This window comes from Triturus cristatus, chromosome 11 (genome assembly GCF_964204655.1).
Source record: "Triturus cristatus chromosome 11, aTriCri1.1, whole genome shotgun sequence".
Classification (NCBI taxonomy): Eukaryota; Metazoa; Chordata; class Amphibia; order Caudata; family Salamandridae; genus Triturus; species Triturus cristatus.
The window spans coordinates 385,337,232-385,362,877 of NC_140594.1; the positions used below are offsets into that span (position 1 = coordinate 385,337,232).

General features: G+C 45.7%; 1 protein-coding gene across 1 annotated transcript in view; it reads right to left on the minus strand.

Moving 5' to 3' along the window:
• Nucleotides 1-7,284: 7,284 nt before the first annotated feature.
• The window catches only part of SEMA4C (semaphorin 4C), a 64,141-nt gene continuing 45,779 nt past the window's right edge, over nt 7,285-25,646 (minus strand). Inside the window, exons 10-15 of the mRNA XM_085634606.1 lie at nt 23,717-23,861; nt 23,393-23,615; nt 13,733-13,848; nt 12,635-12,792; nt 11,300-11,367; nt 7,285-11,033 (exon numbers count right to left, since the gene is read on the minus strand). Coding sequence (XP_085490732.1) covers nt 10,195-11,033; nt 11,300-11,367; nt 12,635-12,792; nt 13,733-13,848; nt 23,393-23,615; nt 23,717-23,861 — 1,549 coding nt within the window. The 3' untranslated portion in view covers nt 7,285-10,194. The remainder of the gene's footprint in view (nt 11,034-11,299; nt 11,368-12,634; nt 12,793-13,732; nt 13,849-23,392; nt 23,616-23,716; nt 23,862-25,646) is intronic.

Genomic DNA, 25,646 nt, shown 5'->3' on the forward strand with positions numbered 1-25,646 from the left:
CACCATTTGGTACCAGGTACGTCCCCTGAGTGACGTCAGACGGTATCCTGGAGGTAGACGTGCGTGGTGGCCATCTTCGGATACTTTTTTCTGCGCTTATTCTTGAGATGGTTATTAAATAACTGCTGTCATCCTTTGCTTCCCCACCTGTTTGTTTTCCTTATGGGGGGCCGGGGTGGTGGGGGGGCGCATATAAATCAAAAAAATTCTTGAAGCGGCAAAACTACTCCTACTGGTAAGTAACCATTTCATTTTGCAGCGTGAATCCTTTTCGGGACTCACATGCTGTACATTAGATTATGTTGTGGCTTCTCTCGTGGCTGGGAGTCTGTGGTTAAAGGAAGACCTTTCAAACAGGTGTTGAAGCACTTTGTCCAATTTGAGCTTCCTTGTTCATTTGTATAGCCACACAGTAATGTTTTGTAAAAATGTGGGGAGATGGCCATGTTGCTGCTGCACAAATTGCATCAATGGGTACATTGGCCATAAAAGCTAGAGTTGCTTCTTTCTTTCTAGTGGAGTGAGCAGTTGGTTGAATTGTTAGTTCTTTTCTGGCATTAGCATAACATGATTGGATGGCTTGTACTATCCATCTTGCAATAGTTGCCTTTGTGACAGGTGATCCTGTGTTGGTATGTGCATAGGCGATAACATTTCTAATCTGTTCTGTTTCCTGTAAATAATACAATAATGCCCTCTTACATCCAGGGTATGGAGGTTTCTCTCTCTCTCCTTTGGGGTTTTAAAGAAAAGTGGCAGGAAAAGGTTTTGATTTAAGTGATATTTAGATATCAATTTTAGTAAGAAATGTGGGTTTGTCTTTTAAATGACTTTATCCTTGTGGATTTGTAAGTATGGTTCTTGTATTGTTAACAACCGCAACTCACTTACTCTTCATAGTGATGTTATAACAGTGAGAAAGGCTGTCTTTAGAGTAATGTGTTTGAGGTCCGCTGTATGCATGGGCTCAAAGGGTTTTGCCATTAGTTGAGAATGTACTGTATTTAATCTCCATGCGGGAACTGGAGCTGCTCTTGGAGGGGCAATTATTTTTGCTCCTAAAAACCTTTTGATTACAGGTCTTGTAAAAAAAAAAAAACTTTGAATGATTTTCCTCTTATGTATGCTACTATGGCAGCAAGGTGCGCCTTTATGCCCGAGTAGTTGATGTTGCTGTCTAAGAGGCAAGTAAGGTATGTAATAACTGTGTGTTGATTAAACTGCTTTTGTTAGCGGTGCACCATGTGGATATATCGCTTCCATTTTGCTGTATAGCATCTTCTTGTTGACTGTTTTCTTGCCTCTTTTAGAATCTCCATTGTTCGCAGAGGCAGATTGAGGAGGCCAAATTCTATGTACTCCGGCGCCTATCTGCCAGATGTAGCGTTGCTGGTTCTGGGTGAAAGATTTGGCCCTGTTGCATTGTTAACAGGTCCTTCCCCGATTTGATTCTAATAATTTCCCACCTGGATAGTTCTTGGGAGGGTTGAGTACCATGTTTGCCTTGGCCATTGAGGGGCAATGAGGATCATTTGTTCTTGGTTTTTTTTCTTTTTGTAACACTCTTTGCAACAGGGGTATGGGTGGAAAGGCGTAAGCAAATGTCTGTGACCAGTTGAGTGAAAGTACATTCCCCTTTGACAGGTGATGTGGGCACCGAGGCAAAGGACTGGCATTTTATGTTCTGAATTTTTGCAAACAGGTCTAGCACTGGTGTTCCCCAGATGTTGAATAGGTAAAGTACTGTTTGTTGTTTCAACTCCTATTTGTGTGAGACGTTCTGTCTGCTCAACCGGTCCGCTGTAATGTTGTCTACTCCTGGTAGATGTACTGACTGTGTGTTGATTCTGTGAGCTATTGCCCATTGCCAGATTTCCTGTGCAAGTTTGCTCAGGGGAAAGGACTTTGTCCCTCTGTTTGTTTAGATAGAACATTGTTGTTGTATTGTCTGTATTAGGATAGTCTTCCCCTGAATGTGTTTTTAGAATGCCTTTATTGCCAGAAAGAGTTTAAATTTCCAAGAAGTTGGTATGCTTTGTTGAATCCCGTTTGTTCCACTGACCATGTACTTTCAGCTGGTTGAAGTGTGCTTCCCAACCGTTGAGGGATGCGTCCGTGGTGACTGTCACAGAAGGAGTTGAGTTCCTGAAAGGTCTCCCCTGTGCTATGTTGCTGGATGCCCACCATTGTATCTCTACTTGAACCCTTTGTGTCACAACCACTAGATCCTCCAAACTTCCTGTGGCTTGAGACCAGCTGTTGGTAAGCCATTCTTGGAATGGGCACATGTAGTCGGGCGTGAGGGAGGAGTGGAATGCATTATGCCATCATGCCTATTAGTTTCATGACCTTCCTCACGGTCAGAGATTGACCCCTCTGGTAAAGGGTCGTTTCATAATGGATCGCATGTAACCTGTTTAGTGTGGGGTGTGCTTTTGCTCTCGTATTGAACATTACTCCCAGGAAGGTTTTTTTTAATTCTGGTGTTGAAGATTTTTTGTGGTTTATTGAGAATCCCAGCATCTGGATAGCTGTTTGAACAGGATTGTGGCATGTATGTTTTGAATGTCCCCTTATGAGCCAGTAGTCCAAATAGGGGTAGACGTGGATTCCTTCTCTTCTCAGGTGTGCGCAACTGCAGCTAGACACTTTGTGAACACACGTGGAGCTGATTTAATTCCGAAAAAAAAAGTACTTTGAATCGGCAATGTGTTCCGTTGTGCCGGAATCTTAGGTACTTTCTGTGTCACTTGTTCATAGGGATATGTAAGTAGGCGTCTTTGAGGTCTATTGTTGCCATGTAATCTTCCTTATGAATTTGGGGGGGGGGGATTATCTCTTGGAGGGTACACATTTTGAAGCGTTGTGTTAGTATGAATCGGTTTATGAACCTTAAATCCATGATTGGTCCAAGTACCCGATTCGGTTTGGGTATTAAGCAATATGGTGAGTAGTTTCCTTTGAACCACTCTTGTCTTGGTACTTTTTCTATTGCCTGCTTTAGGCTGAGTTTAACAGAGTGTGTTCTGCTTTCAAGAATGTTCTAGTTTTTGGTGGGTTTGCAGGTGGGATTTTTGTTAGCTCTTTGCAATACTCATACTTTCCCAAATGTAATATCCAATTGTCTGTTGTGATTTTTTTTTCCATTCTTTGTGGAAAAAAAGAAATCCCCCCCCCCCCCCCCCTGGTGTTTTGTGTGGGTCCTTCTTTGTGACTGAGTCAGTTGGATCCATTTCCTCTCCCTCGAAATGGCTGCTTCTGTTGTTGTTACCAAATTTGAGAGCTTGACTGTTCACCCATTTGTTGAGTTGGGTTCTGCCCTTGAGTTTGCTGTGACATTTGTTGTCCTTGTCCAAAGGTTCCTCTGCCTGTGGGCTTTTGTTTATTGAATCCCCCCCTCTTTTAAAGGAACCTCTCTGCTGCAGGGACCCCATTGCCCTTGCTGTTTCATTGCCATTTTTTATCTGTTGAAGGGATTCATCTACCTCTTTACCAAACCGTGCTTCTCCATTAAATGGTCGATTAATGATGGAGGTTTGAACTTCCTGCTTAAATCCCGAGAATCTGAGCCAGCCATGTCTTCTCAGGATGGTTCCTATGCACAACTGCCTACAAGCAGTATCTGCTGCATCCAACGCCGACTTCAAACAAGTGTTTGCCGTGTTTTTACCCTCTTGGACAATAGCTTTTGCCCTCTTTTTATCCTCCTCAGGGAGGATGTTCAAAATCTCCTCTAGCTCATCCCGCGGTTGGTGTCCATATCTATTTAGTAGGGCATTTGAGTTAGCAATACGCCACTGCATTGCTGCCTCTTTTTCTATTCTTCTCCCAACTATATCCATCCTCTTATTTTCTTTCTCTGGTGGAGGTCCAGTGTTGGAGACTGCATTCGCTCTCCTTCTGTCTGTGGTGACAATAATTGTGTCAGGTACTGTATTTCGCTGAATATATTTAGGGTCTTTTAAAGGAAGCTTTATACTTCTTTTTCACTCTGGGGGTTATCCCCTTGTTTGAGGCTGGTTCCTTGAAGGCTTATTTGCCTTTGTCCAGAATACCGGACAGCATAGTAAGGTATTGTGTTCATTTTGTAGTTGGTGCCATGGTTTCTAGTAAGAAACGTGTCCCCTTTTTCTTCCTCTAAGAGTACTCCAAATTGATTTGCTGCCCTTTTTGCTCATTGTAGAAAGCAATGTCATCTGGAGGCGAAGCTTTTGAAGGGTAATGGCAAATCTCTTCTTCCGGGTTCTGGGTGTCGAGATCGTTCCACACATCTTTGAAAGTTTCAGAGTTTTCCTCTTCTTAAGGTACGTCTCTGTATTCCTCTGGTTCTTCGCTCGAGGTTCAGGAATTAGAGGGGAGTCAAAGATACCTGCTTCTCCCTCGGCGTCTTCTGTCTCTTAGGTGTCGACGTTCTCCTGTTCGGCAACCGGTGTCGAAGTCCTTTTTCTTCTGTAGGAGCGTCACCATCTCTTCCCCGCGTCTTCTCCTTCATCTTTCGACTTTGAGGGCCCTCTCGGTGTCGGAGACCGGAGATTTTCGCTTCTTCCCGACGTCGACGTTAGTCTTTGATGGTGTTGTGCTCTTTTTCGCGGGTTCGATGTCGACCCTTGTTTTCTGCGTTTTTCCCTCCTCAGTAAACTTGAGTTGGGTTCCGTGGGGTTCTTTTTAATCGTGGCTGACCCTCAGTCGCCTTCTTGCTTGGCGTGGTGGCTGCCTTGGGCACCCTATGTTCGTGGCCCTTCTGTGCCGACAGATTTTTATGGTGACTTACCTTCTCCGTCTTTGGCTCACTTGCCTTTTTCTCAGCGTGGATTTTCTCGGAGTCCTGTTCTGGGATCTCGACGTCCTATCCCTCGTGCATCTATTCCACTGGTGCTCCATGTTCTTCCTCATTGTTAGAGAAACCCAGATCTCAGAGAAGTTTTTTGTTGTCTGTGACATTGTGGCGTAGTGGGCTTGTCTTTGCTTTCGGCGTGTTCAGTGTCTTCGACAGGAACGCCACGCAGGACTCACAGTCCTTGTCCTGATGATCTTAGGGCAGGCAGAGCTTGCAGAGGTTGTGTGGGTCGCATTGAGCATACTTGTGGTGGCAGTGGGGGAAGAACTTGAAGGGGGTATTCTCCATGACCCCTACCTCACCATTTGTAGACCGAAGTGGTCCTCTTGTGGTGTTAACACCGAAGCTCTGCTCAGGTCTCAGGTTACGACGTTGATGATCGATATCACTGCAATCTTCATCTTTTCAAAGTTTTAGGGGAAAAACGAAAAATTTCTTTGGAGCTTCCCGTCTTGCTTCCAGACCCAACTGTGGAAAAAAGAATCTGAAAATGGCCACCACGCACGTCGACCTCCAGGATACCACCTGACGTCACACAGGGGACGTACCTGGCACAAAATGGTGGTCGATAGCGACCAAAACAAGAGAAAAAAAAAAAAAAAAAAAAAGTAATTTCCAGACCTAACCACTAGATGGCAGAATAATGTACACCATGTGAATCCAGAAAAGGATTCACGCTGCAAAACAATGTGTATCTACAGTCACACATCCTACGAAATGTGCTTTTCTCCATTCATATTTTCAATATAGTACTCTTCTGGTGCATTTTACTATTCCTTTTCCTTGTTCAGCTGTATAAATAATGACCAATGTTAGTTATTTAACTTCATTCCAAGCACCACGTTGCTTTATAACACTTGAAACAAAGTTGTTTTTGCGATTTAGGTGTATTACAATTGAGTAGCTTGCTATGGTATGTAGTGTTTACACTTTGATTTCTGTTAGTGATAAACCGCAGACAGAGTAATCGTTTTGAGAACATTTGGGAAACAAGCATAGACAAAAGCAATAGGTGTCAAAGTTGTGACCTACTGGCTTTGTGAATGGTTTTTCGACATGCACAGTATCCTCAATGCTGTGCCGCATGGCTAAAGTAAAAAAACAACAAAACAAAAAAAACAAAAAATTGAACGACCACCTGCGTCATTTTGTAGGCACACATGCATGCGCCTACAAATAGACGCACTCTTTTTCCCCCAGTAATTGATACGGGTTAAATCAGTAACAAAAACAAAACATAAAAAAGTGCGATTTCTTTTTTTTTTTTTAATTGAGGAGGGGTGTGGAAGCAAACAGGGTGAGGAAATGGATGTGGGTTGAAGCAATACGGGGGGAGGATGGGAGACACTGAAGCAACACAGTGAGGGCAGGGGGACAAGGAAACTACATGGAGGGCACTGGGACACAGCAGCAGCATGGGAGGGCTGAGGTGAATGCAATACAGAGGCACATGGTAAGTACAACAGGGAGGGGGATGGGGAGAACCATACAGGGTCAGGCAGCAGCAAGTGGGAGTGGGGGAAATAAGTATGAGAGATACAGCTCTAAACCACACGCACTCTATGATTGCTTTCACAAAAAGAAAAAAGTCATTCTTTTTAAGCCACAAAATACCTCGCAACAGCAGTGGCGGCCGGCACCGAACGGGGCGTGGTTGAGAAGGTGATTGCCGCGTCTCTCCTACGCCGTCTCTCCCAGCCAGAACAGGCAGCACCAAGCTCTCCGTAGCCATTGTGATTGGTAGGAGTGCCCTGGTTCGGCGCCGAGACAGGCATCTGGAGCCTAGGCATGTTCTCCACCCAGGCTGTATTGCAGACTGGGTTGGGAACATGCAAAGTGCGCATGACTGTTTGGCCAGCCCAATGCTGCCGGCCAAACATTAATGCGCACTTGGAGTAGACAAACCACCCCTCGTGTGTGAGCAACCCCGCCCGCAAAGCTGCAACAGCAGGAAAACATAAAATGATAGTAACATCAAGTTATCATTTTATGTTTCCTGTATTTCACTGTTGCAAAGCAGTGGGGCGATGCTACTCTGCCTTAGCGGAGCCACCACTGCGCAACAGACAGTGCATATATCTAATAGGCATGAGCGAATAAATCATCAAACCAATTTGTACATCACTGAAGAGAGTCTGTGATTGCTAAACATGCCTCAGTGTTGAAAAGAGTCAAGAGTCTTATTGCTGGAGAATTTTTTCTTCAGGCATTGGCAACATTACAAGGTACTAAGGAGTTTAGAGACTAATGGTCCTGTTGAAGAGATGGTACTAATCCATGAAAAATGACGTGTGCTTATGTGGCATTGCAGTATTCATTTGGGACTCATATCTGTAGGTTGTTCCCGACAGGGATTTGAAACTTCACAAGTAACAATTCCTTGATTATGTTTTTTTAGCCGTTCACCAATATTTCAACCTTTAAGTATCATATGTCGTAGAAAGGATCAAACTGCAACTTTCAAATTCATTCTTTTTATTTTCTTAATATAAAAATATTCAAAATATTTACAGCAAATAAATATTATTTCCACAAAGACAAATAAATTACACTCAATGTTTGAAAAACGGGACCCGGAAGAGGCTTGCAACAGCACAAAAGCTGTTAGTGTTATACACTGTGGAAAAAAAGGTGAGAACACTGACGCGGCATGTGAAACCAGGCTGCGCATTTTGGCTAGAAAGATGCACCTGTGGGAAATATATACTACAAGTCCTCTCACGGAGGTCTTTGTCCTCAGAAAAATATCAATAATTTCATAAAAAGCTGAAACATTCAGAGCGCTGCCTGAAGGCGGCCTCCTCGTGTGAAAGTCTATGGCGATCTGCTTCCAAAGAAGATATGGGGATGCGCACTTTAAAGTGAGGCGATTGAGAGTTAAAACAAATGAATTGGATGTATAGGGTTGGGTCGGAAGAGTGTTAACAATTCCTTTGTTACAAAATAGATACACGTGTTCTTAAAAACAATACATGAGGTGCACACACTGCAGATGTTCATACATTCGTGATCTGAAGAAAAGGACTCCCTTTGTCACAGATACCACAGTTGTACTTTAGGTCACCAATGTATCTCTAGGCTGTTAAATGTAGAGTTGGATAAAGGAGCAAAGCAGCACAGCTGCTGCGTAGAAAGTGGCAATGCACGAATTTCACTCAAGTGTAAGCTGAAGACACTACAGGACCGTGGGACAGTGGAGCTTCCCACTACCTCATTACACCCCTTTACACATAGGCACTTAGTTTCAACGTAAAAGCTGGGTCACAGGAAGAAAAAAAAAAAACTTTTTTTTACATTATAGCAAATTGATAACAGAGCCATATACCACCACCAGCACTTTGCCCATAACCTGTGCCAGTACGAGCCAATCCAAGCGTTTAGCGATGTAACCCAGCAAAACCTTAAAGATTGGCCCCTTTTTCTAAAAATCTAATTATATCTCAGGGAAAATTTAACATTTTAAAGGACCGGTCTAGTGCGATCCCGAGTATTCACCATTTAAAGAACATCCCCTTTATAACTGCATTTGTGGTTATCGCTGCTCAACATTCTCTTGAATCATCCCGTATATTGGCATGTAAGTGGGGATTTCAGCACTGCACAGATTATTCTGCCTGTCTGAGGAGGTCAGGCAAGGAATCCCTTTTCACTTTTTGACCCGTCTCACGTTTAGCCCTTCTTATTATTACAGATACTACAAATAAAGAGGTGGGATCGGAACGCTTGGAAAACTGTCTAAAAACATTCTGCGTAAATCAGGTAAAGTTGGCTGAAGAACCCTTGAGGATTAGCAGATTAAAAACCAAAGGGCCCAAAGGAAATACCTGATAAATGACTAAAGACCATTTACAGAACAAAGAAGGCTTGACAAACACATCAGGAAGAACCGTGGAATACAAGAGGAACCCACCAGGAATGCCTTGGATATGGCCAGTTAACACGATCATAGCCACAGAAACTTTAGAGAAAGCCGCACTAACATTAAGGGAGTGCCAGAGGAACACGCGTGCAACACTTAAAGAGCTCCAGTGGCAAGCCTTAAGATCTGCTAGTAAAACACCCATGGCACCAAAGAAAGCAAGCCTGAGGTACGCCAAATGGGTGCAGGAGGAATACCTGCACTTGCAGTCTGCAAACACTGGCTCTGTGAAGAACATTGCAAAAAACGGGAAAAAAGGACCCATGCCATTAGCATAGAAGGCAGGAGCATTTCATGATTGAACTCTTTCCAGCAGTGGAACTTCTGGAAGGTGCTACTATTTTTAGTTTGCCTCCATTAGTTTCCAACAACAAAAATCTACACCCTTCCGAAAACCACCAAACCATACTCAAGACACTGTTGTTGGAAGTCATTGTGAAGGTAGAGAATCAGGTGTCCGTGTGAAAGTCTAGGAATATCAGTCCCATCCCCCAAATATTCATGGAGGTGCCTGCATCAGCACCATTGATACACGCTGGGGTGACAACCACCAGGCTCAGAGATAATCAGACGCACCCTGTTAAATAACTGATCACGTCTGCCCCCCTCACCTACCTGCCGCGCCCAGCCCTGACGGGGAAGGAGGGGCAGGCCCCCAGCTTGGAGCTCCAGGAACAGGAGCACAAATAATGGAAGCCGAAGAGCCAGCCAGCACAGCAGATGGATTACTCGGTCTCCGTCTCTGCAGAGCCACACCCATATTCATACCTTTGGAAGGTGCTATGTGGGAAAAGGAACTGCTGTCTTTCGGCCTCCTTCCCAGAATATTCCAAGATGCACACTAATCGCAAAGCTGATTCGCAGGCTGCCCAGCCGTGGTCAGTTGAGGATGGCCACGGTGCTGAGATGGCAAACCGCAGCAAAGCATCCAAGGGTTATGCAGTGGCCTCAGGAGCAAAAGGCAAGGCAGCCATGCGCGAGCTCACTCAAGTGCGCAGCACAGCAGGGGAGCAGGCCCTCCCTGCTGCATCTCTCCACCCCAGCAAAACACTAGTCACACCCGTTTGGTCACGAGGCCCCACAGCCCACCTCTTCACTAAGAATGCATCAAACAAAGGTCCACGTAGCCTCTCTACTTAAATCTCCAAGATCCCATGTGTCCCGTCCAACCAGACAAAAGCAATGCCGCAGCACAGGCTCACTGGATTGTTCACTGGCTCGAACCGAGCGCTGCAGAGTCTGGAAATGTACATATAAAAAGGCGGGGTTTCATGTCCCGCCTGCTTTGGCCCTCGGGTAGCCCCTCCAACAAGCCCTCGAGGGGGCGCGGGAGTAGCGGTGTCTTCGCAAGAGTCCAACACTGCTGCAAACGCCTGAGGTAGCTGTATTCGTGCACGTCTCCGGTACCACGCCACCGGAAGCTGTCTGCGTGAGGGTGTCAGACGGAGGACTCTTCCGGGTTGGAATCCGGCAGCGCCTGGCGCTGTTTGAGCTTCCACCGCAGCTCCTCTGCCAGGTCGGTGTAGTCAGGGCGCTCCTCGGGGGCGCCCAGATTCAGCCGAATGTACCCGTTGCTGGAGGAACCTCGGATGTGGCCCAGGCTCATGCGGTTGGGGGAGGGAAGGGCCGCCGTGGGCATGGGTTGGTTAGGGATGCCGTTGGCAGTTGGAGAGGGGGAGCCACCCCCGTTCTGGCACACCGCGTGCCCAGGCACAATCTTCAGAGAGCCATCCGAGTAGTAGTAGCTGGCTGGATCCCAGAGCTTCTCATCAGAGTCGGATGTGGTGCTGGGGATGAACTTTGGGCTCTTTGGTTCCTTGGGTAGCTCGATGGGATACACCAGAGTACTCTCCATGGCCTTGGGGCCTCTGGACATCTCAGCCTTCAGCCTGTGCCGTAGGTATACCACAAGCAGAAGCAGCAGCAGGCAGAGGGCTCCCAGGGCGATCACGAGCATCCAGACGAAGCCCATGCTGTCCAGAGGTGCCCTAGCAGGAAGAGTTAGAGCGGGCCCAGCCACCACATGCAGGTCGTAACTTCCGCCCGGTAGCCGCGTGTTCTGCTCCTCAGAAATACACCAGTACAAGCCACTGTGCATGGTGTCGGCACTGCGGATAACCAAAGCGTGCAGTGTGGCATCATACCACATCACCTCGGGGTCCAGCACCAGCTCCTTGCCGTTGAAGGTCCACTGTGCATGTGCCAGATTGGAAGTGAGCTCGCATGGCATGGCTACGATGCTGCCGCTCATCGCAGTCAGGTTCTTGGTGAGTTTAGCTGTTGGATTGGAAAGAAAAGCACAGAGTGAGAACAGCTAGTTGTAATGCCCAGCTCCCAAACACAGTAAAACACGATGCCAGCTAGTACACCCAGTAAGCTTGGTATCAACTACACCACCTGGCCTACTACAGAATGGGACCTATTGCTGCTATACATTGGTGCAGTAGACCTTCCAAACGAGTGCAGCACCTCACCTACTGCCTTACTGTCTGTCACTCATGGTGCATACTAGTGCCTAATCAGACATGCCATAGCATACTCACCTGGTTTGGTGGAGTGTATGTTGCAACGTGCAGTGTCAGAATTATGGATATCTTGGACCAGCCGAATCCTACAGTAGAAATGAAGAGACAAAGATGAGGATGTGAGCTTGGCAAAATACCTTCCATAACACACAAACTCGCAGCACTGGCAATGGAAACATTAGCCTCTCACTGCAGCCAGGTCAACCCCAGTTAACAGTGCAGGAAAAGGACAACAAGGAGTTACACTGCAACCAAAGGCTACCTTCCCAGCCAATGAAATTCATCTTCACACCAGCCACAGTGCATCCAAAAACGAATGTTGTACACCCTCATCCCATTAACAGTGCATCTGAAGACCAAACCCCATCCCCACCTCCATGCCTACTGCAGCCAGACAGCCCACTGAGACTAGTGACAGAGCAGCCACGAAAGCCACACAGCTAGCTTACCCTTTAAACCAGATCCTCCCTCCCTCTTTGCCTAGTCACACGGCAACAAATCCCTCTAACTGGTTAGTCAGTGCTTAATCTGTAAAAAACGTAAGTGCCAGGGCCCTCACCAGGAGCCCACTGCAACTTGCACAACCCACTACCCCTGCCAGCACTGCCAATGACAGTACCAACACAACTACAAAGCATCATAGTCCTACAAGTGTGACAATTCAGACTATTCCAGGCCCCCAAAGCTACAAGAATGGGTTGGATGGCAGGTATTAGCCATTTAGAATGTATACTGAATTAATATACAACGGTTGTTGTGCTCTTTTGTAAATTAGACAGACCGCGCCACCATGTGGCTGACTGTTATAAGCGCCGGTGTTAACAATTAAGTTCAGTGCCGAGCACCGGAAACCAGCTAAAATTAAGCACTGAATTATAGTATCTGACCCTCTTTCACCGAGCTACACTGCAGCCAGAGACAGACCCGCAGCCCCATTACCTGAGCCAGAAACCCTCCTGTTTACAATGCAAGTGTCCCCTGTATCAAGAGAACACCCAGAAGCAACTGTCGTCAAATTTGCAGCCAGAGGACCTCTTCTCCACTGGTATTTATAAGCGCTCTTCTTCACCAAGTCATACTCCAGCCAGAAAGCATTTCATCATCATCATGGCCCATTGCAGCCATTTAACAGCATCTACCCTTCTACTGACCACGTCAACCTGCAGCCAGTCTCTCACCGTTACACTGCAGCCAGACTCCCTTCTGTCCAGCCTACTGTAGCAAGATGAGCAATCTCCATCTGACCACACAGCAGTTCGACCCGGAGCCCAGCTTGTAACTTGCCCAGGATCGGAGTTTGCCCCCAGCAACCATTTAAATGTCAGTCGTACCCCACAAGTAATCTCGACTTACCCATCATGCTCCTGGACCCGCAGGCAACCGCTGAGGTCCTGGTTCCATCCGCAGTATGGGTCTTTGGATAGGATGCAGTCAGTGCATGTACGGTACTTACTGCAGTCAGCAAGAGGCATCTGGACCACCTCAGAGTGAGAGCCCGCAAAGAGCAGCTTCTGCGGAATGAGGAAGAGACCATGAGCAAAATGAAGGTGTGCACGCCAATAGGGAGGGTGAGCCAATCAATACAAGAAGGGTGGCATGGGGGAGAGCAGGAAACTGACAACAGAAGAATGAGCATGGGACCATAAATACATGAGAGAGCAAGAGGGAAAACCTATGGGAGAGAAGGCGATCCACTAGACCAAGGGGAGGAATTATCACAGACCTGGGAGAAGAGCAAACTCTCAGTATAGGACCAGAAGGAAACTTAATGGAGGCGTAAGAGGGGAGAAAGCAGTGAAAGGGTAAGGTTAGAGCGCCAAACCATCAACAAGGAGTAAAGGGAGAGGAGGGGATAGGAGGAGGAGACCACAGAAATCAGTTCAAGAGGTGAAACCCATTAATACAAGTAATACTGGACCCAGATATACCTCAGTTAAAAAAATATGTTATCCAGAGATTTCCATTTTTGATTTGTGTTTTTGGATCATTAGAGAAGTAATTTAGCTTGGGTAGACATCACTGATCCGGGGAAAGTTTTCTGGATGACATTTTTAAAAATGACAGCTGTGTTGCAGTGATGATATAATATTTCAGGAACCACAAGACCTATATATGGAGTACATTCTTAATACCAGGGTACAACCCAAGAATTTCATTAAATCGCCTGATAAAATTCCTTCGGGCATCTCAAGAACTCTGAGGCTTACATAAGAATTCAATCACAGTATGCCAAGAATTCTTCAAGGATCCCATAAAATGCAATCAGGGCACATCACATATTCCACCAGAACAGCATTATTTAGACTAGGGAACTCCCATTAATGCAATCAAATGCCACTGAATTTCCTCACGTCACCCAATTAATTCTATCTGGTTACCCTATTAATTCCATTGACACAGCACAAACTTTAAACAGGAATCCACGCCACACGGCTCTCATAAATCCAATACCTTAGAGTGGGAGATGACAAGACTCTGCACAGGCTGTGATCGGTCAAACACCTGTACATCCTCAATTACGTGAACATGCGTGCCCAGATTCACCGCCTTGCTCACCCAGCCATTGTCTGCAAGAAAAAGTGAAGAGGTTCAGCAACCAAAACAAGGAGTAGAAAATAGAGAACTAACTGCAGATGAAAGACAGAACATATCTTTGATAAGCAAAGTACAGAACATCCAGACTGCAGAAGAGGCACAGATAACAATGACAACAGATGAGGCAAAGAAACTATAGAAAGTCAGGCACACAGCACTTAAATGTGGAAAGCAAAACACGTCTGTCAGACCTCATTTGGCCCCGGGATAAGGAGGGGCTACTTGTCCTAAAACGTGCGGGTTCAGGTGGTTTGCTCTTGATGTCCTGGGGACTACAAAGGCTCTGCAAAATTAGCCAAATACAAACCCTTCTGCACTCAACTCTCAGGGTAGCAAGGGCTAGCAGTCACAGACTGCTCAGTGAGAGAGAGAGGGGGGTATGTGTGTGTGTGTGTCTGTGTGGGTGCTAAAGCAACAGAGCCAATAATGGGAATGTCTCGTCAAATGCTTATCTTTGCAAGAAAGTACTAAAACCACACAATTTCACTCACTACTACTATACTTAAAACAGGTTAGAGTCTGAGCACTAGTGTGGTAGGTGCTGTGTTCGCCCGCTCACTCTCTGGCCCTAGTGTCCCCAGGTTCGCTCCCCAACTGCTAGATAACCCCCTCTTTCTCTAGATGTAAACAGGAGTAACGTGAATATAGTACAGATGAAGTTCAATCATCTGCAACGCGTAGGTGTGCTCCTCAAGTCTTTTACTCCTTTCATGGGATCAGCCAGTACTCTCAAATTTGCTTTCAGACCCCCATGAAAGTGGGTTAGGGTCTGGGACAAGTGGAATGTTCAAAGAGGAAGCCCCTGTAATGCCCCCACTGCAGTCGCTACTGAAGCCACTATTCCATGGGCGGCACCCCTGAAACATGGAGGGTTGGGGGAGGGGGGGGGGAGCAGGAGGTGGGAAGGGAGATCATTAACGGCAGGACTGCAATTTGTTCACTCTTTATCTGCATGCACGACTATTTGTGGTGTACTTATTCACTTATTGCTTGCTGTAAGCGTAATAAAAAAAAAGAGGCTTAAAAAAAAAAAACAGGAAAAAAAAAAAAGTTTGCTTTCAGACCGCCTGGTGCTCAGAAGGCATGTCTGCTCACTTGTAAGAACAACGGCACACTGGCCAGCTTTTATGGAGTTGCTTTGACCAGGACGCAGGGATGCATACTCCGGCGCACCCACTCTGCTTCTTTGCAGTTCCACAAGATCAGCAGTCCTGAGATGTGTCAGTCCTGCCTGGTATATGTAGATCCTTAGGGCCCTCACAGGTGCAACTGAAGCCACTGCTTTCAGGACCACGTGTCGACCCCGACAAGGCATTTAACACTTGGATAGTTGAAGCCCTGCACACGCCAGTCATGCATTCAGAAGATGTAGCCCAACACTGATGGATCGGAAATTTGGTAGGTGCAACCCCGCAAGGGCAGGTCAGAGTTCATAGATGTAGCCCCACACAGGCACCTCAGGAATTCAGCAGATGTAGCCCTACATGGGCTGATAAGCCACACGGAATCACAGCCACGACTAGGCCTCAGGAGTCACATTGTTGCAGTCACAGTTCTTGACTGGAATCACTGTAAGAATCATAAGGGGCCCTCAGACACCTGGGCCCTCCTGGATCACCCATCGGCAGTCTGCTTCGTGTCTGCGCGACCCCAAAGTTACCAGGGACACATTGGACCTCACTCAATCCTAGAGAAGATCTCTTGGAGGGTGGGCAGCATCCTTCCTTCTCTACGCAGGCAGGCATCTATGCAGGTCAGGACTTATATACAGCTTCTCCAGCAAGAGATCTAGACTGGAGGTGGAATCCCCTTAGGGAGGATGGCTGTCAGCCAGACACCACCACTAGCTGCTCAGCAGCCCTCAGAATACTCTGCGGAGCACTCCCTTCTTTATTCATGCAGGACTTGGAACTGGAACAAAGGTGGTAGCTGGAATCCCACTTTTATACACAACTGGCAGACAGAATATGTAGGTCCCACGTTTCAACCTTTTAAAAATGGTTTGAGGTGGTTCTTCTTTCAAGTGTTCTTTCCAGGCACATATACAGACAGCCTTTGTGCAGACTGATGCTGGTCTGCTTCTCACAGCAGGATCATCTTAATTCTGGAGCACCCACATCAGAGGCACTAGGAGGTGTTGGGTTTCTGCACCTTGATGGTGACATACCAGCCCAACTGAATCTGGGGAGATTCAAAAGGGCAGGCCTCACCTAAAGCTACCCTCACATTTCACATCAGTCTGCAGTCCCACCCTCCCACCTTTCCTCCCTACCATCAACCAAATTGCAGTGTTCAGGAAGACTAACCAGCAGCTCCTTGCTAACCAAAAGGCCTCAAAGAATATCTATAGGAACAATGAGTTGGCTTGGTGTGCCCCTTCAGGTCACAGGACCGGCTACGGACCTCTCATAGACAGAGACAGGACTAGGCCTCTGTAAAAACTAGCGTGACATTATTGTAAAAAAATAAGAAGTAAAGATACCAGATACAAGGGGTCGGGCAGTTGAGGCAGGGGAATACACCCTTTTACCATGCATGAGATATTCCTGTCCCAGCAACATCAACAGATGAAGACTGAAAACTGGAGGAAAAATGCAAAAAGTGACCTTGTTACTCAGCTTGATATATGAAACCAGTTACCAGCAATAATGATTTTTCAGATTGAAGATATTCTAGTTTCACATGCTGTGCACAATTCTATCTAGTGGCGGTCTTCCAAGTGTATGGAGTACAAAACATTTTCTTCTTTTTGAGTGTTCACATTAGTAGATCAAGTGTAAGACGTTTAGACTAAGCCCACAATGCCCACTCACAAGACCACTATTTTAGAATTTTTTGTCTCTTAACCAGGAGGATCGTATGCGGCTCTACACCATCAAAATGCAAAGCCATTATTACAGGTAGATAACCAGTCTCTTTTGCAGCGCATTACCTCCCCAGTGGCGGGAGGTTTGCAGAAGTGGATGATAAGAAAGGTTGTACTCTTGATTACTCTACCTCCAGCTCTTTACGGGTGTGGATATCTACACAATGGTGTATTCTGAAAGTGTGTAGCTCCTTTCGTCCTAGTGGAGTGAGCTTTTGGTAATATTTCTAATATTTTGTTAATCCCTGCATTACAGTATTCAACTGTTTTCACTATCCATCTTTCAATTGTAGCACTGTGGTGCTAATGCTTGTGATGAATGTGCCACAAGGAACAGTGCAGGCTTTCTAATATTTTGTGTTTGAAGCACGTAATACATCACTGGCCTCCCAACATCTAATGTGTGTGTAATGCACTTTCTGCTTATTTGTAGCGTTATGGTTTGAATGAAAAGGTAACACGACTTTAGGTAAGAAATTTGGATGTGTTCTCATAATAACCATGTCCTTGCAGATAATAAACTATGGTTCTTGTACTGATTGTGCTTGTAACTCGCTCTGAGAGATGAGATTTTGACAAGGAATGCTTTCTACAAAATATGATACTTAAGTAGAGCTTTATGCACGCGTTCAAAGGGTGACCTCACCAGTCCTGCTAGTGCTAAAGTTAAGTTCCGTTGCAGTGCTGGAGCGGTCTTTGACGGGTAAAGCCTTAAGTTCCGCTCATTAAAATGGAAAGAGCGCCAAAAATCTGTTTTGAAAGTATGCTACAACTGCTGACAGATGAACCCTTTGAGGGCTATGATAATTTGCAGTCCATTAAATGTGTGAAGTATCGAACTATCACGGTTAGCTTAGAAGAGCAAGATAAGAGAATAGTTCTTCTTGCACCATATTACGCCATCTCATCCATTTTGCAGTGTCGCACTGCCTTGTGGGTGCTCTCTGGGCATCTGTAATGATTAAGTGTTCTTTCGGGTAACCGGAGATCAAATTCGACCATCTCATGAGCCAGGATGTCAATTGTAGTCGTTCTGGATTTGTGTGTAACACGTCCTCCTCCCTTTCATTGCAAGTGTCTGTGTATTGGAACCTTTGTGGTAAAAAGAGCTGGACTCTCTGATTAAATAAAAGAAACATGGTTTACGTGACCACAAGAATGAGATCATGTGGGATGACCTGAAATTTCACCTTTCAGTTGTAGCTCAAAGACCACCCGGAGTATAGAAGGAAAGAGCAGTGCCCCTTCCCAGAGCTGCTGCCGTACGAGACGGGTTTGACCAGTAAATCATCCACGCAATCAGTAGGATTACTAGTGTTGTATTAGTGTTTATTTTTCTTGGGTGTATTATTTGTCACTTTCACATTTTGTTAAGCAGTAGCAAAACTAGGTCCCGACGCAAGTTGCAATACTGTTCTCTGTCTAATAGGCTGAAACATGTAGACCTGCCTTCGTCCCTTACCTGCAGTTATAAATTGCCACTGCTGGTGCTAGGTTTTTAATCCTGGCCTCAGGAACTTGTCAATAAAGTAATTTCTTTCGCAACTGGTATCTAGTTTTCAACACCCCTATCCCAACATTTTATATATTTTTTTGCACTGCACCCTCTACCCAACTGACATCTTTCTTCTCAATGCAGGATTTAGTATATCCTGGAAACTAGGAACAAGAAACCCCTGAGCTCCTCCATCTCAGAGGGGGTTATAGCCCGTGGGAGGGCTAGGTTCTCATAACGAGGAGAATCCCAATGATGAAGCATGCCACCTATGGTGGGTGAGGGATTTTGTCCTAATAAAGGGATCTCCCCACAAGCGTCTTGAGATAATCTGTTTTCTTCCTTTGTTTGGTAATTTAGACCCAAGTGGTTTTCAGTGTTTATTAGTAATTGTTTGGGGAACCAACCCTTGCCGGTCTTTAAATTTCCATTGGACCCCCCCCCCCCCTCATATTTCTTTGTGTGTACAAGGTAGGGTGACCAGACGTCCCGGTTTTGCCCGGACGGTCCCTGTTTTTTGTGAAATGTCCCCGTGTCCCGACACTGTACTCCAATGGAGTCAAATGTCCCTGTTTTAGAACAGTGTCCGGGTTGAACAAAGAAATGTCCCGGTTTTTCACTGTTCCGGTTGCGCGCATGCTCTGTGTGCACAGCTTGGTGACGTCACTGAGGTGAGCGCTGTAGCAGGAAGGGAAATCCTTTGAAGAGAGACATGTTCTCTCGGGATTTCCCTTCTCTTTGTCTACACAGCGCCACCTACGTCATCATGCAGCTGGTTAGAACCACCTGTGACCGGCATGACCCTGATTTTACAGCCTGCAGCAATCCACCATGACCCTGCTCTGCCTTAAAGCGAGCGAGGGTCGGACAGTCTCAAACTAGAGCAGAATCCAGCAGCAGCTTCGTGACGCCTTCGTGACGCCTCCCCAGCCCTACCAGCACCGTCGGGACACTGCCTTGCATCAGATCTGCATCATCCAGGAATCCTTGCCCTCCCATCCTGCAAGCCCGCAACGTAAGTATTTTAACCCTGAGAGTTTTAGATCTTATATCAGGGCCGGCTTTAGGGCAGTGCGACCGGTGCCACCACACCAGTGCTGGCTTCCTGGGGGCGCCGTGTTTGAAAGTTTATTAAGCTTTTGAAGCACCTGCTGCAGCGTTTCTTTCCCCAGCAATTACCAGGCCTCACATAAATGTCAAGAGTGTGATTAATTATCTTTCTGGAGAGAGATCAGCATTTTGTATAGTTGAGGTTTTGACTTGGCTGAAGTTAGTGCAGAGGGTTAATATGCCTGCTGCAAAGAACGTGTACCAAGTAGATTACAGAGTACGTATGATGTAAACAGATCAGCAGGGTTACTGCTTTCAAAAGAGACATTTTTTTGCTACTTGCAATTTATAACTTAAAGTCCTAATATAGAATAGTGAGCTATTAACTTTCATCCTAGAACTGCATACACACTGCAAAGTATACATTATTAGAACATTGATTAATGTTTCAAAAAGGGTTAATCTGGCTAGAAATCGATTCTTAATATTAAAGAAAACTCCCAACTATGCTGTTTCTTTTTCGACTCTGCGTTTGTGCTTCTCCACACCAAGCACTCTTAAACTATACTGCCTACCAGTATGGATGACATGTGACTCCTACACTTTCAGTCCTTTGGCTTATGTAACATTTCCTATACACTGATTTACACACGTATGATGGATTGTCTCTGTGTAATGTGTGTGTGATGCAAAGTGCTTGGACACCCTACGCTGGTATGAGTGGCGCTATATAACTAATTCAATGCACCTGATAGAGTGTGGTTATGGTGACTTGGTCACTGTTAAAGGGTGCTAGTGAGAGAATCCGTGGTGGAGGTGGTCATGGGGGGGGGGCGCCAACAAACATTGTCGCACAGGGCGCCACCAGCACTAAAGCCAGCCCTGTCTTATATGTTCTAAACTATTTACTATGCTAATGTGCGTAAATGTTTCCACGTAAACGTGAGCCCCATTGACAATATCGTTTTAAACGTTGCATTTCTGATTCGGATACACTGCATATATTTTTGTACACTATGTAAGTATAAACCCTCGAGCCAGAAGCAAAGCAAACAGCAAAAAATAACGGAAAATAACTTCTTTATATATATATCTCTATCAAACTCGCTAGCGATGCACTCGTTCACTTCCTCGTGGCAAAAACAAGAGCACAAACTCCTCTTCGATTGTGCAATTTTCTTTATTGTTCAGTTAACAATCCCAATATATATACTTATCTAATAAGAAAACAAACTTGGACTAAAGCAAATGTTGAGGCAAAGTCTGTTTAAATGGAATTAATGGTTACTGCCGATAAAAGACCTCTGATTTGTCATCTGTAATGCTTCATCTCGGTCTTGGAGGGAGCTGTCGTAGTCCTTTTTCTATGTTTATCACAGCTGTCAAATAGTCCTACTTTTATGTCGATGGTTACTGCAACCCTTAGTCCTACTTCTATGTCTATGACCTGTCCCCGTTTTTTGTTTTGAGAATCTGGTCACCCTAGTACAAGGACCCTACATTTTCCAAGACTATGGGAATCAATTGTACTAGTGGAAAAGCAATTGGTGATGGTAGTACCTAGATGTGAAAGACTGACACCTCATGTTTTCTGCTGTTGCAAATTGGTCTACTTGTGGTGCTCCCCACTGCTGGTATATTTAGTTTGCCAGGTCTTATTTTAGTTCTCAATCATGGGAAGTGTTTGCCCGTTTGCTGAGCTGATCCGCTCAGGTGGTTTCTACTCCTGAAAGGTGATTTACTATCAGCTTTATGTTTCTTGCAATTGCCCACTTGCAAATTGACTGTGCTGGAATTTATATTGGGTAGAAGATTGTCCCCTTCTAATTCATTTAAACATGGCAGTCATGTTGTGTGCTGAAAATCAACACTTCTGTACTCTCTTCCCTTAAATTTGGCTCTAGGACTCTTTCTGTGCTACAAAAATGGTTTTCAACTCCAAGTAATTAATGTGCCTTCTGAGCAGACCACGGTCCTTCAGTTGTTCTCCCAAGCCCACATGTAAAGTGTCTGTTATGATGGCCTTGGGTAAAGGAGTAGTTAAATTCCCCTTAAACCCATTCAGCATATTCTCCCTCTTGCACGATTTCATCTTCTTGTTGAACTGGCTTGTACCACAGCCTAGATCCTCCCATTTTCCAATGTTTGTGAAGACTTGCTGTTCATCTATTACTAAATAGGTCTCATGTATAAACTTTTCTTTGCAATCAAATGAATCCAAGATACCACCAGACCCCATAGTGTCATCACTGTCCTCACTCTCGGAGATTGAAACTGAACTGCCTTTAAAGTAAAGTATGCCTCTGCTTTCCAGGTATCTAGATCTGCCCCCAGGAGAGTCGTTTCTGGAGTAGGGGAATTTTTTTTTAATTTTATGGTTAGCCCAAGTTGGTGAAAAAAAACTCACCACAATCTGGATATCAACTTTGCATGGTTTGAAATTGCTTGCCTTTACCAGCCAGTCACCCTTGTAAGGATACACATAAATCGACTGTCTTCTGAAGTGACCTACTACCACAGTCAATGTTTTGGTGAACACTCTTGGCAAAGACTGTATGCTTTAAAGCAACACTTTTAATTGATAAGGTATTCCCATAATCATATACCAGAGGTATCTTCTGTGCAAAGGGTGTTTCTAGACACGCCCCTGCTAGTGCATGCACAAGCAGTAAGAGAATCGAGTTGTTTTTAGTCCTATTCTTATTTGGCCACTAGATGGCAGGGCTTGCAAAGCATATGAACACCGAACAGCTGGCGGCAAAAACATTAACTGTGATGGTAATAAGTAGAGGATGAGGGTTCGGCAGTGCTTTCGAGGTATCCGAGAGGGAGGGGAAGAAAAAGCGAGGGAAGGAGAGAAAAAGAGGGAGAGGGAAACACGCACATAATTCTCTCTCGCAACACGCCCTTTCAACTCCCACCCAGATATTATTACAAGGTTACATTCCTCCAATATCTGTGCAGACACAAATGGCCTGATTTAAATACCCAAACACTCATGTCCTCCAAGAGATCTGAGCTGCCAGAATCCTGCTCAGACATTGCATGCTTCCGGCTAAGCCAGACTAGCTGTACCGGGCATCGGGCGTTTCCCCAGGAGGCTGGAAGGGTGGGGGACGGTTTTGTAGCAGTGCAGCAGATTTAAAAGCACTGCAAATGTCTTCCTATATTCAGCAGTTTTCAGGCAATAATGAAAGTGTCAAGTTAACTCCGCTGATTAACGTACCTGCTGGAGAGAGATGGGAGTGCTGTCTAGTGGCAGTTTTTCCTCCTCTAAGGTAGTGCAGTGGGTTAAAATGCAGCGGGTTACTGCTCCTGTCACAGGTATTCTTTTGTTACTGTGCAGTTCATAAGTTACAATCATAATCTAGCAGAGCGAGATATGAACCGCCGTCAAAGAGCTGCATACAAGCAGTACAGGCTATTAAGTTGTGTTTTTTACAGCCATTCATGATCGCGATGGTGCTAAAAATAAAGGTTTTATATGGGTAGAAATAAATTCTTATTATTAAAGTCGACCCTAACCACTGTTATGTTCTGAATCCTGAGTTTGTGCTTCCCCAGGCCAAACAATGTCAAAAAAATGACTACTACTATGGATGGCATGTGAATCCTTCCCCTTCTAGACCCCTTTACCTTATGTAACCTTTTCTATACACCGATTTACACATGCATGATTCATTGTCCGTGATGTAGTGCTCAGACACCCTACACTGGTAAGAGATGCTATAAAACAAATAAAATACATGTGACAGAGGGCTATGGAGAGATGAGAGGCACTGTTGAAGAGTGATGGCAAGGAAATCATGAAAGAGCCCCAACAAAGATGGTCATATCCTGGTATAAGTAAGGTCGTCATATTATGCTTTAAAAGCATACACAACTGAATATACAATGACAAATGTGTTATAGAATGCGCCATCTTTTCCCAAATTTTCTTGGGGATAAAACCCTCAAACCCTGCCTTGTAGAGGTCAGGCACGCTTACTGTGCTTGCTTGCTATGCACCGTATGTTGCTGGTCTGACAACATTTGCCAGGGCTACTTTGGGTTCCCAGACAGACCCTGGCTACCAGACCCCCCCCTTGTGAAGAGGCAACCTTACCTGAGCCAATGAACAGGACCTCGAAGAGCTCGCCATCCTGCGCCCGCACGCGCTGCACAGCCAGCTGGGTGAAGTTGGCCTCCTTGCGCACCAACAGGGGTCGGTTGTGCTGTGGCAGCACAAGGCCGTCCATCAGAGGGTGCTTCTTGACGAAGTTCAGGGTGACGTCGGGCAGGTCCTGCGAACTGTTCATCAGGTTTCGCCGGTGCTCGGCCGTTATGCACTGCCAAGGCAAAAGGTAGGCAATCAGTTGGCGCCGAGCAGCTAGAGAAGCTTTTTTTGCACAAGCCACCCTTCAGTGCTGGGCGCAGGATCTAGACTTACCGCTCCGGGCCGGGGATTGGGCACCTGGTCGGAATAGCGCAGCCACTTCTGGGCCTGCTCCCTGTACTCCTTGTACGGGCCGTCGAAGACCTTATGTACATCCTCCAGCCGGTAGCGGCACACTGCCGACACGCTGACACCGCCCCTGAGGGAGAGAGAGAGAGGGAAGGATTAGAGGGCGAGGGGAACGAGTGGCTGCTGTGGAGGATCCCTGCAGAAGGAAGGTGGGCAACAGGGGGGGGGGGGGGGCATGCCCACCCAAACATGAGCCTTGTCCCTTGCAGTGAGGACATGAAGGCCAGTGGAAAATGGGCAGTGATGTAAAACGGTCCTCCAAGCGTTGTTTTCCTTTCAATTCTGGGAGTTGCGTGACATGCGCTGTATACACACAGAATCGATCCGTTGTTATGGTGACTATTTGCAAATAGATATGATGTAATCTAGGGTTTGTAGGCTACCAGAAGAAGCGACAAAATGGGCCCGCAGCGGCCCACCCAAATACAAATTCCTGGAACCGGTCCTGGTGGGCACACCCCAGGAAATCAGCCCTTTCCTTGACATTAGGCAAAATGGGCCTTGGGGGTACACACTCATCTACCAACGGATAAACACAAACCTTACTCAATGCATACTGTTAGAAGGAAGAAAAAAAAAAAAACATGTTCATGTGCTGCAGGCTATTTAAATGAAGTGACAGGATGCAAAACGAGGTTTCAGTTTTCCACATAAATACAGATGGAAAGTGGTGTTTCCAGAGTCCTGATTATGTAAATGAAAAAAACGTAGAAAGTAGGTGGTCTTCTGAGTGACATTCCCTTCCGTCTGAAATTAAGTGCCTGTCCAACAATTCTAAAGGCTGAATGATTAAATTAAAAAAAAAAAAAAAAAATTATAAAGCACTGGCAAAACCAATATGTTCGACGTTCCCACCATTAACCCCATTGCACTAACGCAGATACGAAAGCATCTGAATAATAGAGCCTTTTTTCATATGGTTTGGTTAGAAGTGCTCCCCATTGCTACCAGGCCTCGTCAATACCGGGTAACTTTTCTCAGATGGAGAATAGTCCATCACAATGGAGGCAGAAGGACACATCCAAACAGCCAACAGAAAACAGTAAGAACAAAATACTCCTGTGAGCAGATCCAAGATGTGATTGACAACATCTCATGCCAATGGCTAAAGGTTCTTGACCAAAATAAGCCAGTGGCAGAAGGAGCCCCTTAACGAAAGTACAAAATACAATATGTTCGCCATCAGTGGTAAAAGCAACAAACGTCATAGCTATAAAAAAAAACCCGAGACAAGATTTCCTTCAACAGCTACAAAGCCGCACGTCATTGTAATACAATGATAACGTTTTCAGGCAAGTGCATAACATGCCTCCCTGTAATGTGCGGTTTGACAGATGTTCGTGCACTTATGCAGTCATTTGCTTCAGGGAGCTCCTTATGACCCGCTTTTTAAATTCAGTTTTAAAGGATATTGTTTAAGTTGGTAACCGCTGATCCGTGAGCAAGCCTGTACTATAATGCCAGAGTGAATATGCTACTTACCAGTATGCATCTGTTCTTGGCATGTAGGGCTGCTGACATTCATATCTGTGCATAGATCGCCGCCTAGTGTTGGGTCCGGATGTTTGCACGTTGTTGTCCTGGAAGAGTCTTCGAAGTATCCTTGGATAGGTGACTCCTCCCCTGGACTACAGTGCGCATGGGCATCCTCTCCATCCTCAGATTGTTTTTCGCCATTGTGGCAGTGATGGAGTAGATACAGAAAGTGATGACCATGCTTGCAGTAATTCTGAGAGCTGCAGCTGCGACAGGCGCCGGGGAGGAGGGAGGGCGATATGAATGTCAGCAGCCCTACATGCCAAGAACAGATGCATACTGGTAAGTAGCATATTCAGTTCGAGGCATGTGGGCTGCT